The sequence below is a fragment of the Rhea americana genome, unplaced genomic scaffold (assembly GCF_003343005.1).
Source record: "Rhea americana isolate MKP2758 unplaced genomic scaffold, rheAme1 scaffold_41, whole genome shotgun sequence".
NCBI lineage: Eukaryota > Metazoa > Chordata > Aves > Rheiformes > Rheidae > Rhea > Rhea americana.
This window is the reverse complement of record NW_028186546.1, coordinates 946,318-964,366: the sequence shown is the minus strand read 5'-3', so window position 1 is coordinate 964,366 and position 18,049 is coordinate 946,318. Positions and strand designations below refer to the sequence as shown.

The following is an 18,049-nucleotide window of genomic DNA, read 5'->3' as shown; positions in this document are numbered from 1 at the left end:
GAGGAAAGAATGCAGCAATCCTATTTCTAGAAATTTAAGACAAACTCTGTTCCTTCCAAAAGAAAGGGAGCCCTTCGTTTCTCTAGGGAACAATGTTTCGGCTCACGTCCGATTCCTCTAGCCAAGTTACATTAATATGAATGGCACTATGAACCTAGAAATCAGATTCAGATGAATCATGCAGCTATTTAAATGTTCAGTATTTCCCTTCTTTTAATAAGGTAACAGCCATTGTCATTTTCCACAATAATTTGCTGCAAGACTAAACAATTGGGAGGGAGCAGGGGGAAAACTGCTTTCCATTAACGAATCAGCATCATAAGCACAAAGGTACTGACATAAAAAGCATCAAAAACAAAATAAACTTCTGATATTAACAAAGACAATATTGCTTGTGTTGAAGGATCCATGTGGCTAAACAAATAAGCACTTCAAAMAACATACAAGGACTGAACGAAATGGAAAGAGGGCCTGGTCAACAGCAGCAGCAGAAAGGTGTTCTTTAGAGGTCGAAGAGTTAGGGATAAAGTGAAAACACAGGTCAGGCTYAGCAAGAACTTACAAAGGAAAAGAGCAAAACAAAAGGGAATCTGAGAACTAAAGAACACAGAAAAACACACTACGGCATTAGAAAAGGTAGGGAAAAAAAAAAGGAGAGAAATCAGGACATCCCAAAGTCTAAGCAAGTTCTCCTCCACTATCAGTGAGGATGTGACAGGTGCCATTCTGTCTTTGCAGCATCTCCAAATCAGATTCCACTTCTGTATTTTCAAAGTGTTGCAACCAACATCTCAATTACAAAGAATTTATTGCATCCAAATACGGAGGAATGGGTAATTGCTGTTCCCTATTTCATGGAGGCTTGGAACATTAAATAATCAGCTCAGTCTTTTAATCTATGTATCATGCCGTATGATTGGAGAAGAGTATAAATGGTACCTATGTATTAGCGAATCCTTGTAACTATGTTCTGTAACTGTGACTTCAATGTCATGGTAAGTTTTAGAACAGGGTCTTGGAGGAAAATAGCAAAAAGCTGAAGGTAAATAGTAATAAAATACATGTAATAGCTGTTTCTCACAGCTTATGTTGTGAGGAATACTTGATTTTATGAAGTTTTCTTTGAGATAACATTATCTAGACAAAAGACATGTTTTATCTACTTGAACTTGAGCAAACCATACAGTATGGTGCCAGATAAGAAACCGTTAAACTGCAGAAACTGAAGCTCATTATAGAGCTGTGAGGCAGAAAGCTAACTCAAAGGAGGACAGGTCTAAATAGTGTAGAAGAAAAGAAGTATCAGGCATGGAAAATTCACCAGTGGAGTTGTTTAGGGAATGTGCTGAGAAATTCTTTCAAGAGAGTGGCATAAAGTGAAGTGAATTCACAGCATTTGTTGGAGGGYAAAGTTGGGAGACAGTCTACACAGCACTGACATGATTTACATAGCAAAAAAGATTTAACTATTTACAGAAGAAGCAGAAACAGTAACAAAAGCAGGAAGACGGTAAGCACGAGAAGCAAGAGTGCCCACATAAAAACTTCTGTTATCAACTGGAGTATCAGTGGGGAGCCAAAGAGATGGATCTCCTGGAGCTTCTCATAAAACACCTCTAATCTATTAACTGAAGACAGCAGTGAAAAAGCAAAGGCAATCCTCAGGACATTTTCAGAAGAGACAGAACTGTTACTGCCTCTGTACAAGAAACATGTACCCTCACCTAGAATACTGCATACAGTTTGGAAGTCTATGTCCAAAACCCAATAAATTCAATAYAGATCCAATAGGGAAAACAATTATGACAATCAGAGGAAAACAGAACATTTTTATAAGCACAGACTAAAAAAGGGTATTATTTCARGCTAAATGAGCCAGGAATAGAATAGGTCTGAAGTTCCAGAACACCTCAAGGATGTTTACGCTGACAACAGAAGAAAAAACAAGTAGATCTAATAAAATAGGCTTGAAATCTGGGGGAAAAAATATCCAAGAGCTAGCATAGTGGAACAGCAGCAGTAATCTAAACACTTTCAAGGTAGACAGAGGACTGATTTTATGTTCTCATTGATGCGACCAGTGGAGACTATTCTCATTGAGCTAGGTGGTCTTTTCCAGTCTAGTGTTACGATCGCATATCAAAATCCCGGTGAAATCCTAAAATCTCCAGGCTCATTTCCTCAAAAATGCTATTGTTATAAAGTTTTCTTTAATAAAAGCCTCTGCACTACAATGCATGAGGCCAATCTATTTCAGAAAATAATACAATGCCATATGGGATACTTAACGACTTTTACAAAACTTCCCTCATGATGATGATCCTAATGTGTCTAACCACAAAAAAAAAAAAAAAAAAAAAAACACACAATAGAGCCTCTGCCACTACATACAATTGTGGTAGCCAGTTATACACCAGTGCTACATTTAAGATGCAACTACTAGAAAACAAGCTTTTACAGTACTCACTTAAGAAGACAAAATAAATGCACATGGCAAGCATTAAACTTCACAAGCAACGAGATCATTAAAAATACCTACATAAACTTAACCTTCTCACACATGCAAGGTCTTAAGATCAGGAGTAATCACTTCTCTCATAATAGTGAGGTAAAAGGGTTTACTGATTAACAGACTATGACTCTCTCTCTCTCTCTATGTATGTATAATATATATATATATATAATAAAGCCTGTTACAGAACATGTATTGGAAAGGACCACATGTCAAGGCAGTCTCTCATTGGAGACTCTCAATGTTAAGTTCTACAGAGCAGAAGATGCCACAGGTCAAACAGAATCAGTGCTTCTAGCTGGAAGAAAGCCTCTGGAGATCTCTAGACCAACCCCTCCTCAAAACAACACAACTGGCAATATATATATAAGATCAGCCATAGCTTTGTCTAGTCAAGTTTTCAAAACCTCCAAAGATGGACATTCACCCATTCCTAGCCTGCACTGATACATGGAGTTTTTCTGCCTCAGGTACAGATGTTCAGTTTTCTTGAGCATAAGGTTTCTGTTGATGCAATCCTCCAATTTCTTAAGGTCTCTCTACAAGCTCTATCAGTCAGTGTCAGCCAATCCTTCAACTGAGTATCATCCCAGGCTTGTACATGAAAATACTAAACAATACTGGACCCAGGAAACAATACCTTGTTGCTCTGTTCATTATCAACAAACTGWATTTCAAGCCACTGATTACTATCTGTTGAACTCTGAAATATAGTAAGTTTTCAACCCAGCTGAGCAGTTCATTTCTCTAATCCATATCTCCTCAGCTTTCAAATGAAAATGCTACGCTGTGAAAAGTATAGCTAAAGTTAAGGTATATAAAAAAACTGCAGCGCTCTTCTCGTGCATGTGGCCAGTCATTTCATCACAGAAGTCACTGAAGTTCATCACAAACATGGTCTGCCTTGGTAAATCCATCCTAAGTATTCCCAATTACCTTCTTGTCTTYACATGTTTGGAAAAGGATTCCCAGAAAAGATGCTTTATTATCTTCTCAGGGACTGAATGGGGGGAGACCAGTACAGACAGATCTAGCTTCCAATATCCTCCYTTCCTACCTTTTTCAAAGATGGGTRTAATATTAGCACTTTTTCAGTTGCCAGGGGTTCCCATGATTCTACATAAATTATATAGCCATTCTCAAAATCGTATCAACCACATCTTTCAACATACTAAGTATGTACTTCCTAACGTGCAGCTCCCCCAGTATTGGCTGTTCCTTCTCCTTTCCAAATGGTGCTGGTTCATAGAGATATGACAACAGGTTTTGCTTGTGCAAATTGAAACTAGAGAGTACAGAATGGATTAGAGTACTAGGTCTTTCTATCGGACGACAAGCTTTTACTGTTCAACCAACATGAGAAACAAACCCAATGGTCTGTTCAAACATCAGTTAACACAGCTATATTAACAAATCCACCCTTGCCACTCCTCCAGAATGCATGCGAAACATCTGAATTTTTTTGAGGGTAAAAAAGTAAAACACCAAGGTTTATTTGCCTTACCTGTGAATAAAAGGCTTTATAAATCTTTGTTTTGGGGAAAAGTGCAATCATCAAAAAGTTTCCTTGGTTATGGAATTCAATTGGTAGATGTGCAAGCAAGGAACTTTTGAAGTCTATAAAGACAGCAGCAACAATACTGGTTGAATCCTAGAAGAAAAGAAAGAAGATAACTAGTTAATTGTGTAATTATAACTTAAAAAGTGAGAAAAAGGCTTAATACATTAAATTCCATAGATCAGGAACAAAGGATTACAGTCCTAGCTGGGCATGTATAAGTATCTGAAGATTCATTAACTTGTATCATGCATGTAAACTGCAGAAGGATCAACTGCAGTCACTTAAAGTATAATGCAGTTTCTACTCCCTGCCATTAGAGTTACCACAAGAAAGCATGTTAAGATCCTTAATCTGAATTTTGTCTGTTCTTGAGAACAACACGCATTTTAATATCTATTCCCTTTCCCCTCTTTTCCCTCCCCAAAACTAGAACTTCAGCCCTTTCCTCTGCAGAACTTCAGCCCTTCCTAAAGCTTCACAACAGAACTACCTTGTTAATCTACACCTATATTTCTCCCTGACACAGATACCTTAGAAGACTGAATAATTAAGTTTGTCACCTAAAAAGAAGGATGGTACGGTGCTATTATAGACTCTTCATATCATTCTCTTCAGCTCCTGACATGAAGGGAACCCTGCTGCAATGACGTAAAGTGAACCAGCCTGCAATTTAAAGTACACACCACTTGCACAGTGGTAGTATCATGTTTTTATTACTTCTATTGCTCCTGCAGTGGAATTGTATTACTTTTGCTAACAAAGTTGAAGCCCACATTATTGATCTCCCTCAGAAGCATGGGACTCAGTTTCCTTCTCATTTCTGGTTTAATACATCAACATTTACCCTTGGTTTTCCACATTCTAGGAGAAAAGTTTATGTAAAACTACACAGGATGCTGAAGTGTTCTGCTCTCCATCCTTGACTTGTAACTCTTTTCTTTTCTCACTAAAGTATTAGACATATAGTACAATTCAGCCGTATGAAAGCATATCCCTGGAGAACAGGACTTCCATTACTCAGAATACAAATTAAAAATCTAGTAATGCTCATCTCTCTTTCCACAGGTTAAGTGGACTAAGAACTTTACTTAGTAACTTCTACAGAAGTAAGCTCAAGTTGGGAAGACTTGAATAGGAATCAGCGTCAATTCAGAGACATTTACAAACAATCTCTACCCCCTCTGCTGACTCACGGATTAGTTATAAAAGCAAGCCTCTAAAACACTTAAAGTGAGAGACAGTTACTATCTTAAGAGAAAACTGCTTTTAGACTGTAGTGCATAGACCCTGCACTACAGTCTAAAATAGATTCTGCAGGATAACTTGCAGATTTCATGAAAACTGACTAAAAGGCAAGCTCATACATATTGCAATTAAATATGAAAAGCCTAATAGAACATGCACCTCCCTTTAGAAAATGTTCAGTGCTCCATAAATTGAAGAAAGCTGAAGAATAATTCCCATAGGCACCGAGTTAAAATACTCTATTTCAGAATGTTACAAGACATTCCTACTATTGTGAAATCTAAGTATTACTTAATTATGTTTCTTCACTTGATGATTCACAGCTGAAATGAATATTGGATTCAGGTGCTTACAAGTTTTAAGACCTAGTCTTAAATAAGACTCTAGAAACCCAGCACATGGCATCTAGGCTCCACACAGTCAAGATGCCTTAATACAATATATTGATATACTGAACAGCTACAGAAGAAAAAAAAATCTGAGAGTTTGGAGATTAGGTGCCAACTCAGTCTGCTGCGTTTTCTTCTCTTCCCCCAAATAGCTGGTACAGAGCTAGAACGGTGCTGCCTTACTTCATGGAAGATTGGAGATATAGGGTTGTGCTAAGATTGGTATGATTTCTTCTTTAGGTCTTCACGGGACAGTCTTGTGACGGATCTGATGTTATCCTCCACGCTCTGGATGTTTACAAGTCTCAAGTACTTCAGGAGTCTGGGTGAGAGCTGGCTGTTCAGTTCCTTGCTATAAGAATACTTTGGGTGTGTGTTGGAGGCAGAACAACTGCAGGCGTATTTTCAGGTCAAAAAGAAGCAACTAGCAGGCACGGGGTAGAACAGCTGCTGAGCAACTGCATTTTGCATCCATAAAATCTCGTATTTTAAATCTACCATTAAATTATCCTTTCCTTTGCATCTGCATTGCTGTTATACTAACTTTCAAGAAAGCTCACTAACAATTACCCGTCTCCTCTTGTCACTTCTTAGTATTTTAAGCTCTCCATCCTTGCATTATGCCAAGTCTGACAGAGAATTTTATTGTCTGACAAGGTTTAGCCTTACACAAAAATCTGGCATAAGTTCAAGAATGATATCCAGATCCCATAAATAGCTAAAGTTTCATGAAAGTGAGTGTCTTGAATTAAACAATAGAAGGAAGGTCAGCATTAAAATAGCTTCTTAAACTACGAAGGGGCAATCAATACGATACATAAGAAAAGGCAACTAAGGCAAGATTCTCTTCACTGTTGTGTTTTCATCTCARTTGAATTGCATGCTTTTTTTTACTGATTTCCTCCATTATATGATGAAATCACAGTCACACAATGCTCTCTGGAGGTCACTAAACAAACATTTAATAGTGTACCTGAAGAAAATAGAAACTAAAGGAAACCAAGATGTCTTTTCAGTGCTTAGGAAATGATAACCACCCAAAATAATCTCTCCTTTCGATTCCAAAAAGATATGGTTAACCCAGTGTGTCTGCCTCAAAGAGAGGAAAAGAAAAAAAGGAGTTGCTGTCATTAACCTAATTCTCTATTCCCGCAAAGAATCTTGCTAATAAAAGAAAATAATCCATCTGGCAAGTCAGCCAAGCTAAGTGAACTGATACAACTTGATCACAGGAATGGCAAAGCTCTGCGCCTAACATTGTCTTCTACTGTAATTACTACGAATATGTGTAATTACACGCAACATGCCCTTCCTTCTTATTTCTCTCAACTTGGAAAATGCAGACCAGTCATTCCCTTCACCYTGTCAGTTACACAACACTCCACAACAGTAGACAGATACTCCTCATGACCCCTGCCGAGATAAGCAGTATGTTGCCATGAACACTGGACTGAAGGTTAAATGTATTTTGAATAGAAGGCAACATTTCACCCCACCAATACACCCTATGACTTCGCAATGCCTTGAACTTTTCTCCATCCATCACTTAAGATGGCTAGATGTTTTATGAATGCGATGTTCTGCAACTTCTCTGTTAATAAAAAGTGATTTTCTATGCCATTAAGAATGTATCAATAATTCAGTTCTCTCTTACCTGTCTACAGTTTAGCTAATCGAAAATTAATACAAAATGTCAATCACAGCAGGGCTGAGGTGGAAGGGACCTCTGGAGATCATGTAGTCCAACCCCCCCTTCCCAAATGTGCACAGAGAACACATTTCCAAGGACTGCATCCAGATGAGTTTTTAATATCTCCAAGAACAGAGTGTCTACAACCTCTCTGGGTAAAGTGCAGAGATTTACATCAATACTATTAGTTTTATACACTCAAACTAAAACTTTACTTGAAAACAAGCACCTATATTAGTATCTTAGAAAAGTATTTTTTAAAAATCAATAAACAGTCTATGACAACAGGAACAGACAAACAAAATACTCACTCCATCGTAGAAAGAAATGGAATTCATATGGTTCTTTGAAATGGAAATGCTGCCATGGTGGGGATGAGAAAAGAGAATGCCATCTGAAAAGAAGTTCAATTTTCCTAGAATTCAAAAGAAAAGGATTGCAGTATCTCAGCATCACATGACAAATGTGTCTTCTTTCTGAAGAGGAGATCTATATTCTTGCAAAATTGCCATATTCAATATGGAACACATTTCAGTAAAAAAAAATGGGATAAGATCTGATGGTTGTACGCTGGATGCTGTACAGATCTCTACTGGATCTCACASTCAAGGGACAAAGTCATGAATATGGTTGTGTCTCACTTAATCTTATCCCACAGAGCCCAGTTCTCAGAAATTTTTGACTTTTTTAAAAAAAATTAACCACCTAAGAATTTCTATCATGATTAGTTCCAAATTTACAGATATGTGGAACTTCGACAAAATAAGCAGAAGTTGCATCCAAAATAGAATATTTAAAGACAATAATAYTATTAACAAAGACTAGATTTTCACCAAAATATCAGCATATTAATACATATCATGCAGCCATGTAGAAGAGTCAGAGAAGACAAGTTTTCTTCAATAAGAGAAAGTTTAAAACAGGAAAAAAATCCTTATCTGCAGGTTTGAATTTTATTTTGCATACAGAAACTGCTACTGGGTTAGTAACTTGCCTGGCAGCTATTAGGCTAGTGACAGCTAAGAGATACAAGTATTCATTCCATCTCCTCCTTTCTTGCTATCTTATGGACATTTAGGCTCTTAGCAAGCCTGCATGACCACAAAGGAKCTGGAAAATGGAAAAATAGCAAGGCCAGATGATAAAACGGATAAACAAGAAAATTCTACCTTTAGAGTTCCATAAACTGACATTGGCAAAAATACTAAATTTCTGATATCTGTAAGAAAGTCAAGAATGAAAGAGTATGCAAGGGCCGCCATCTGGACCTCTACCATCAGTACTACAACATGCATTAGAAGCAGGATTACATACCATGCACAGTATGTATGTAGAGACAGGCAAAGAGAAAGCTAATTACTTTTTTTTTTCCCCAAGTAGCATGACTCAGTTATGCTTTTAAAAATCAAAATAGAACAGAACAGTTAAAAAAATTCAACTAAACATATCTGCGCTTTCAGCTCAATCTATCAATGCTCTGAAGAAACAACAGAAAACAAAGACATTTTCCTGTTGAAATAGCAGGTTAAAATAAGACCTCCAACATTACTCAGTATTAGGGCTTTGTTTTAACAAATGAGAGCTTGATACAAATCAAAGCATTATACCTAACCATTATACCTACGTAGGTGATTTTAAATTACATAAAAACAGTATCGTCCCTGTTAGGTAAGCAGGCAATCGATTTAGATTGCAGCTTCCAGTTAACACTAAAGCTGCACCAAAAAGATGGCCACTATTAAAGAGATGAAGATTAAAACCACAAATTTAAAATTTCACTTCAGCAACTGAAAGAGCAACTGAAAAAGAGACAAAACCTAGTTGTTAACAAATTCATTATATTCTTCAATTAAAAAGCTATACACAGACGGATGGATTACAGGGACGTGGATGTTCAGCTGTTTAACCTGCAAAAAGAAAGGTTACTGCTTATACTTCCAGCACTTGCAAAATTCAAAGCATAGCACAGGCAACATGCCTTCTGTTGGCCAGCTGAAGAAGAAAAATGGCAAGATGCAGTATCTGGAGTATAGTTCTGTTAAATCTCAGAGAATCACATTTCACAGAGTAAGAGTTGAGGTGGAGGAAAGAGGGAAAAAAAAAMCACAGAGACTGTTTCTTTTGAAACAAAAATTGGAGCTTCAGAGAGCAGTAATTCACCCAAATGGCCTCCTATAATTACAATTAGCCAATTATATCAAGAACAACTTTTTATACTACTTTTCAAGTTACACACAAGTTACTGATGTTGGAAGAGAACATTTAATCAGCAAGAGTCATCGATTCACTTAAGTGTATCCTATGAAATTCTGGAATGCAGCAATTGTATTAGCGTAATAAGGAAAACATTTACTAGTCTGATTTTTCTTTTTTGCTGTATTTTGGACATTAATGTAACCCCTTAATTACAGTAAGAAACAAACGATGGAGAGAGGAGATGAGTGGATATAAGCGTATGACAGCACTTCTTCCATCTAACCGTGCCAGACTACAGAGTTGCAAGCTCACTAGAGCACAAATCGTGCAAGATAGTTTGCTATCTTGTGAACTTGCTATCTTCTAGCACATGTGAAAGGGAACAAGATAAAGTTCATTTTCACTTGACACCTAAGAAAATATCTTTGTTGAAGTGTTACATAATAGTCCTTATGCCACCTACTTATAACTCCCCATCCCAAGAGCCATGAAAACATTTAACTTAAATGCCACCATAAAAGGAAAAAGCAAATTCCTCCATTGGCGCAGACAGTCGGTTTTCACAAAGCCAGATAAAAACCATTATTCGTTTCCCTAATTTACTGTGTGAAACTGCACCTACAGCAGTGTGTTGCAAAATAGCTAAAATACTTTATTCTGCAGCATCCTTCCTACTTGAAGATCTGTTAAAGTCAAAAATAAATTCTGCCATGTGCAGACAGCTGTTGAACTGCCCTGCACATCATTACTTATTCTCAGTACTACTTTTGTATAGCTACAAAAATAAAAAAGCTAAAGATTTTCTCCTCAAAATTGTAAACTTGTACAAAGCACTTAGATGACAGATGTTATGTTCTGTTGCGTATCAATACTGTGAAAAAAAAAGTACCTTCACTAGACAGGAGGAGTGAAAATATTAGGCCTTAAGGAGTATGTTTTGATTCAGAAACTCCTATTTATTCTTCCACAAGTTTTCTCAAAACAACGTAAGGTGCATTACCGCAATGCTGTGGAGCGAGGGAATTCACTCTGCCACCGCACTCTAACAGTCCTCCTGAATTGATTGGGGGCATTCATGTCACCTAGTTTCTTCAAGGAAAAGGCACTAAAAGAGCAGCAATGTTCTATCTGAGMCCAACATCAGTAACCTCGTGTCAGAGAGAGGTAATGTCACTGAATCTGAAAAGGACCAAAATCAAGTATTTTTCTTTGATATAGTGAGCATCTGTGATAATAAACACTGCAGCTCCTGTGTAAAAATGACAATGGGAAGAACTAGCACAATGTCAGCTCCAGGAAAAAAAAGGCTTCAGTGGAAGCAAAGAACACCAGGCTGTAAATAAATTTAGACTCAAACCATTCTAGTGTCCTACATCACAGGCAGTGCATTACACTGTCCAAAAACTGCTTACATACTTGCCTCCACCTCTTAAGCTGGAAGCCCACTATGTTCTCTCACTACTTCATTCCAGACTCCTTTCAACCTAGCCTTCATATAGGTATAGAGAAGCCTCAAGACACTCCATATAATCAGTTAAGGAGAGAAGGAGCCAGTCTGCTCACTCCCATAGTCACAGCTCCAAAATATGCACAGTCTCCCAAGATTGCAAAGACTCATTCTCAGTCATGTGATGGGAGTCTCACATGTCTCAAAATCAAGCCTATAGCACTGATAGGAATCCTTCTCCTGGAAGGAAAGAAAAAAAATGAAGAGGATTGGGAATTTCAAGCAGCAGTTGAGGTCAAAGAAGAAAAATATGGCATTTAACAAGAGGGAGTTACAAAGGCAAAGAAAGCAGCTTAAAAAGGCAGGATAGGTAGTCTCACCAGATTTGTGAATCCTGCTTTTGTATTTCTCTCTCCTGTTTAGAAGGAGGTAAAAAGACTCTTTAAGCAACTGAAGAAGACAGCTCACCTTCTGTAGGCATGGTCTGTGGATTACTAGAATAAATATATGCTCCATCGCCTCCAGTGAGTAAAGTGCCCAGAAAAGATTTATCTTCCTGAACAGAAAAGAAATAGTAATATGATGGTGTGCATCATGTCCTGGAATCTAAGTCAGAATGTTTTTTCACAGCTTTGCTTTCAAGAATAAAAAATTTTAAACAGCCTCTGTCAGAACTTTAAAAGAGTTTTAAATGACGCTGATAGAGAAGAACTAGTAAAAGACACAGCATGTCAAGAATGTATTTTTTAAAAGCACTTCTCCTCTATTTGGTCTTGCCAGCAGCTATTAAGTTACAAGCCATTGTCACAACCACAAGGCATAGCTTTTTGTTTTTAGAATGTCAATCTACTGAACTAAAAGTATATTACAGGAAAATAAATCTATTTGTAATGAAGATTTCTGGTAACCACAAATTAAACCACAAATGTGAAACTCATGTGGGTTAAGATGTTCCCAGATCCCAAGTTCTCTTCTTTTCGTAGTGCTTGAAGTGTTTTCTTTCAGACATTCAGCATGCTAATTATGTTARAAGAAAGTTGCATGTAGAGTGGCATTGGTCTTTATTATTATCCTTTTTTTTTTAAACATGTGAGCTCCATGGGTAGTATTTAGTGAGCCTTTCATAGAATCTTAGTTTTATTATTGCTGATGGGTTTTGTCATTCATTGAAATAGAGAAAATTCCAAACTTTCAGAAACAATATATCTTTTTCTTGYAGGCCACAATTTGAAAAACACATGATAGAACAGGCAAATTTTTTCTAACAAACAAGAAGAGTAAACAAAATACAAGCCAGTCTTACTAGCAGTCAATATTTTCAAGAACCAGTATTCCAGAAATACAATCTCTGTAACTCCAATGTTTAATTTTACCTTCAGTATATGTTGTGCCTTTTCAGATAGTTTCACATCACTGTCTTCAACCTGTAGGAAGAGTTTCCATCCATACTGTTAGTACATRAAGTGAGACTACTAATGTTAAACTACTTTATTAAAAAGTACTAATGAAGATAARGCCAAGGAAATCTTTAGGTACCACAGATGGTTAAAAGTCTAGAGACCACACTCTTGTTTTGAAAACAGTTTTGTACTTCTCAACACTGTGCTACTATAGGACACAGACAGCTCCCTGACACATACTCAAGGAGATACTCCCCAATATACAGTCTTTATATGCTAAAACAGTGCTGAATAGACACAAAAGAGTACCTGCCATTCAATCTTTTTTATCATTATAATTATTTAAGCATTTCAGCTTAATAACATTTATTGGAACCATACTTTTAATATAGTGTAGTATATTAGAGATCTGAAAGATGATCTTCATTTCTGTTGGGGTGGGCTTTTAAGTAATCTTAACTGCCCCACAATAAACAGAATTTTCAAAAGTGATACTGTGTACTTGAAAAATCATGCCTGTAGCACAGCTAAAAGTTGAAGTGGTAAAAACAGTGTAACTTAAAACTTGTGTTATGTTTTCATAACATGTAACATGTACATTTCATTTATGTATCAGCCTGTTTCCACTTATTAGTAACACTTAGTGTCCACAGCTAAAAATCATACTATTTCAAAATTTTATTTCATTATCCAAATCTTTGATTTATTCTCATACATCTATATATTTATAAACATATCTATATATACATATATAGATAACTATGTGTATATATATATATTTATAAAAAGTTTCTTTTCTCAATTTGCATATAAACAGAAAAGCTTCAAACAAGTTCCTATGTACTAACCAGCCAAGATGCGTATCTTGGAATACCTGCAGTCAGTATTATGTGGCTGGTTTCTGAATTAATACTGCCATCTGCAGGGAAATAAATGAAAAACAAAGTAGTATAATATGATCTATGTACTTCAAGTTAGATTAATAGTTTGGAGGTGGGGGGTGTCCTAAGAAATATGACAATTATTTTAGAGACTCATTACTGTATAAGTGAAGCTTATCTTTCTCCTACTGCAACATATCCAGAACATATCTAGTTCTTACTCTGGTCTTCGTACATGATTCTTATACTTCCTAAACTACAGATTTCCCTTTCTCCCCCAGCTTTTGCCTTTGGTCTACCCTGCAACCTACCCCAAACTGGTTGTCCAAGACTTGTGTTTCTGAGGTTGGACTATGAAGTTTAAACTACTATATATAATGTTAATGTTTGAACGTACAATAAGGGGTCTTCCTTTCTTCTCTTGCCAACCATAAAACCATTCTAACTCCCATAGTTAAAAACCCATAGCAAAATACCGTATCTGGATACAAGAATTCATAAATATTGCCCACACAACCTTAATAATGAAGTTTTTGTCACATTTAAACAATTTGGAAAATATGCACTTGTTTATAAAGTTCTGGAAATTATTCAGTATCCTGTATGTTAAATACAAGATTGTTTCAAAAGCAAGTATTTTAAAATCCCTTTAAAAAACTTCACACCATGACAGGTCTAATAGACTAACAAAGCCAGTGTTCAAATTAAAAATAGTTACCTTTTTCTTTTACGTGTATCTGCGAGGTTAGAAAGGATTCTGAAAAGACTACAGACCCCAAGCATCCTCTTCCTGTGAGCAAGTCTGGAATGTCAAACACTGTCATAGATGCCTACAGCCGTCACATGGGAAAGTAAAAGAAAGCAGAACTTGAAATTATTTCAAGCAAAAGTAAGATGGTAAATTTCAAATGTCCTAAAACTCAGTGCTTCTATGTTGTTCGCAGCAGAAAGTCTGACATAGTAACTGTATTTTAAGRGTTTCTTCCAAATTCTGTTATCCAACCCCATTTGTAAAACTCAGGCGTATCTCAGTTTCAGTATCTTCTCCCAGAACCTCATCTATCCCCTCACGTTTGCATTTATATATCTACAGTGCTCAGCATGCCCCCATATGAAAAGGTATGCAAGCTCTACTTTTTTTTTTTATATATATATATAAAATGTATAAGTAGAATACTGAACAGCTTACTTACCGTTTTAACCAAATTCAGGCTATCCTCRTTATCTAATGGAGTAATTCTAGAACAGTAATGATAATTACATATTTAAAGACTAGGTCATTTTGAGTGACTTCATAACAGTCAAAAAACCTATTTCGCTTTAAAATAAACTATTATCTGTGTAGGCCATTTCAGCCAACTAGGCAACATGAGGATTAAAAAAGTACAAGTTTGTGATGTCAACTAAGTTAAAAGCACATTTTTTAAATGGAAACTCTTAATGGGCTCATGCTGCTTCTACTCATTAACAGACTTAATAAAAACACTCTGCACAGATGTTTTACTATTACTTTTAAATGTTACCAAGATTCTACAGAATCATAAAGATGAGAATCCATTAAACTGTCTCATACACAAAACCAAACAGTGCTTGCTCTTATAGAGAACAATCAAATGCAATATTTTTCCAGAAGCTCTGAGACAGCAAAATATAAACTCTTATTATTTAGCACTTTTTATAGTCAGTAATGAGAGAAAAGAAAAAAGAAATGCAAAATACAAACCTTCCATGATTATTCACAGCCTGAATTTGAAAAGAGATTTTGGAGCTGCAGAACAGAAATTGTAACAGTGAAAGTGTGTTTTATACTTCTTTACACATAAAAACATGCAGTAATAGGTTTACTGCAAAACAGCCTAAGTGTTTAAAACCAGAAAAAGAAAAATGAAATAATTACTCTGATTTTAAAATGTTTTAATGCATTATRAAAAGTCTTGGAATTCAACTGTCACGCAAGTTAAATTTAAAAACAAAGATTCTGTGTATTTTATTCCCCAAAGAAGCTAATACCTTGATACAATACATCAACTAATAGCTATTTGAAAGTACATACCGTAATGCAGTTTTGAGTTGTGCTGAATGAAGGGTATCTARCAGAGACATAAGCATCCGCTCTGCTACCTCCTTCGCCTGAAAAACGAAAAAGTCAATAATAGAKTATCTTTTCCCATACTTACAATTCCCAGCCACTAAAGAAACATCCATCAGATAAGCAGAGACAATRCACCGAACAGTAACACTGATGCACCAGGCTAAAGTTTGCTCTTTGGCTTTGCTTTAATTTTCCTTACTACAGGGTTTGGAAAATTCATGACAGATGAGCAACAGCTGTAAAGAGATTAAGTTTAGATATCTAAACTCTGAAGTTTCACTCATTTAGCAGAATTCAGAGACACTGGTTGGAGGCCATAGTACTAATTTCATTAATGTTACACAGTTATTCCAAATGTTTTACTTTTTATTTTGGTTTGCATGTAATCTTGTWTTGCAAGCAGTCCAAATCAACAATTACAGTGTACAGAATCAGCACTTCATTTACCTTGGATTCAGCAGAAGTTTTAGCATAGCACTCAATGCCAGCAAGCACAGCCTCTACAACAGCAGTATATATTTGCGACAACAGCATACTGAAGAGAAATACAAACACAACATTTACTAGATAGACAGAGTTTGGCTTCCTCCTCTTTTTAAAGGAGCAGTTTTATCTCTCATAGCACAGAACTCCCTCATATGGAAGGGGTCCTTGTTCAAAAAGTGACTAAAAGCTTTGTACCTCTATCATCCCAGTTTAAAAATTAATTTGGGCAAGCAAATTGCTCATATTAAACAATACCTTGAAAAAAAACAAACTCATGGCACAAGAGTAACCCTTTCTTATCATAGTCAAGAAAAAAGAATGTTTTATTGTTGACTTTCACTGGAACTGTCTTGAGGATCACATCCTAAATATTGAAATAGAAAGAGTGGTAGCCTTATACTCTGTAAAAGCAAGACTGGAAAACAGAATGAACCAACTTCAGAAAATGTCTTGTTCTGAAGGATGTCAAGCAGATAAAAAAAAAAAACACAAAACAAACTAGTCACTACAACTTTTTGAGCACATCTACATCATAGCTTAAATCAATTCTCTTTTAAAAAGAGAACGGATAGTACTGAAATAGATGAAGGTTAGGTAAAGCCGTAAGTGAGTTACAATTCCTGGCATATTTACAGCTCCAAAGGTGTTCAAAAACCACCTCAGCCCAACTAAGAAGACATAGCCATCATCTTCCAACTAAATTGGAACGGGAAGATAAATAGATTGGCAGAATATTCTTACTTCCCCAAACTTCAACTCCTCTTGCTACTCCTCTGCAAATGCCAGATTTTGAGGGAGGAATGGAGGAAAGAAAGGAAGAAAGGAAAAGGATATAGCGTTTAAGCCATATGCAAAGCATGTCTGAAGGATGGGGAAAAAAAAAAAAAGTATCTGAAGCTCCCAAATATGGCCCAACCTGGAAGAATCTCCAAATGCACCAATGCCTATCTAGACAGGCATCACCACAAAACAATTCAAACAAGCCCTCCGCAGACCACACTCGTTTAACTACATCTCTGATGACAGCAAGAGATTTTAAAAATCATGAAGGCTTCCTAGTTTTTGTTTATATCTATGCAATTTCATGAACACGTCCATTTCATTTATGCTTTGAGTACACACATTAAGAAACAGGTAATTCACCTTAACTCCATAAAACTCCTATATTCACTCAAATTCCCATCTATATTTGCAAAAATAACTAGTAACTTCGCATTTTTGTCTTGGAGAACAGTACYGCAATTATCATAAGTCAACAGTACTTAGCATAAAAAGTAACCACTAACAGCTCCTCTGACATATCTGTATCATTTCTCTAACCTGTCATGCAGGTTTGCAGGTGGCTCTTCAGCAGATGTAGTAACAGGCTCCTGAAATTTTCGTAACCACCACCAAAGACAAAATCTTTAAGAAAAGCCTAGATTTGTCATTGACTGAGACTGAGAGCACCACCAAAGCAGATTACCTACTTGTCCACGCTTAAGAACGTGGTATCTAAAACATGCCTAAGAGTGGACATCAACATGGATAAACAGCGTGTCCTTTTGTGAAGGTCAAAATGCCTAGAAGCTGCATAGGTTACTAACAAGAAACTTCAGAATTTGGCTTTTATCTCATCTTTAAAACAGTAAACTCTCTATGCCAGCCTGAGTGCTCCCTGCTGGCATTATCACTAAAAATGCTAATTCTTATACATCGTTTAACTTAATGAAACTAGCATAAAGATTACTTTTACTTTTATCCATGGAACACGTTCCCATCCAGTTATGGACACTTCCACCCTCAGTTTAGGGGCACAAAACATTTTAAAATGATTTAAATGAGTGTTAAGATTGAAAAAAAAAAAGTTTTTGTAAAATTTCTGAGCAAAGTTTACTAACATTTCCTTTCAAATATCACTATAAGGCTGAAGGGATGTTATGCTAAATAACAATTCCTAGTTTATTTATTAACATTCTAGGAAATCCTTTCATATTCACATTACTCCAAAGAAAAATGTTGCTCTGCAAATCCCAACAGTTACTGCTTTCTGAAAGGGCTTTTGGACCTATCGTAGTAAAGTTGAAAGGGTGAAGGGTTAAGGAAAAAGTTGGCAGCTTACACTTGCTCAGCTTTCTTGTGCACCTCATTGTCATTTCCTGTAAAAAAAA

General features: G+C 36.3%; 1 protein-coding gene across 1 annotated transcript in view; it reads right to left on the bottom strand.

Annotated features, from left to right (window-relative positions):
* DNAAF9 (dynein axonemal assembly factor 9) overlaps positions 1 to 18,049 on the bottom strand; it is an 85,906-nt gene that overhangs the window by 27,087 nt on the left and 40,770 nt on the right. Inside the window, exons 14-24 of the mRNA XM_085314598.1 lie at positions 18,001 to 18,037; positions 15,861 to 15,948; positions 15,375 to 15,451; positions 15,045 to 15,089; positions 14,515 to 14,560; positions 14,040 to 14,151; positions 13,289 to 13,359; positions 12,414 to 12,464; positions 11,509 to 11,596; positions 7,709 to 7,812; positions 4,017 to 4,163 (exon numbers count right to left, since the gene is read on the bottom strand). Of these exons, the coding sequence (XP_085170724.1) occupies positions 4,017 to 4,163; positions 7,709 to 7,812; positions 11,509 to 11,596; positions 12,414 to 12,464; positions 13,289 to 13,359; positions 14,040 to 14,151; positions 14,515 to 14,560; positions 15,045 to 15,089; positions 15,375 to 15,451; positions 15,861 to 15,948; positions 18,001 to 18,037 (866 nt within the window). The remainder of the gene's footprint in view (positions 1 to 4,016; positions 4,164 to 7,708; positions 7,813 to 11,508; positions 11,597 to 12,413; positions 12,465 to 13,288; positions 13,360 to 14,039; positions 14,152 to 14,514; positions 14,561 to 15,044; positions 15,090 to 15,374; positions 15,452 to 15,860; positions 15,949 to 18,000; positions 18,038 to 18,049) is intronic.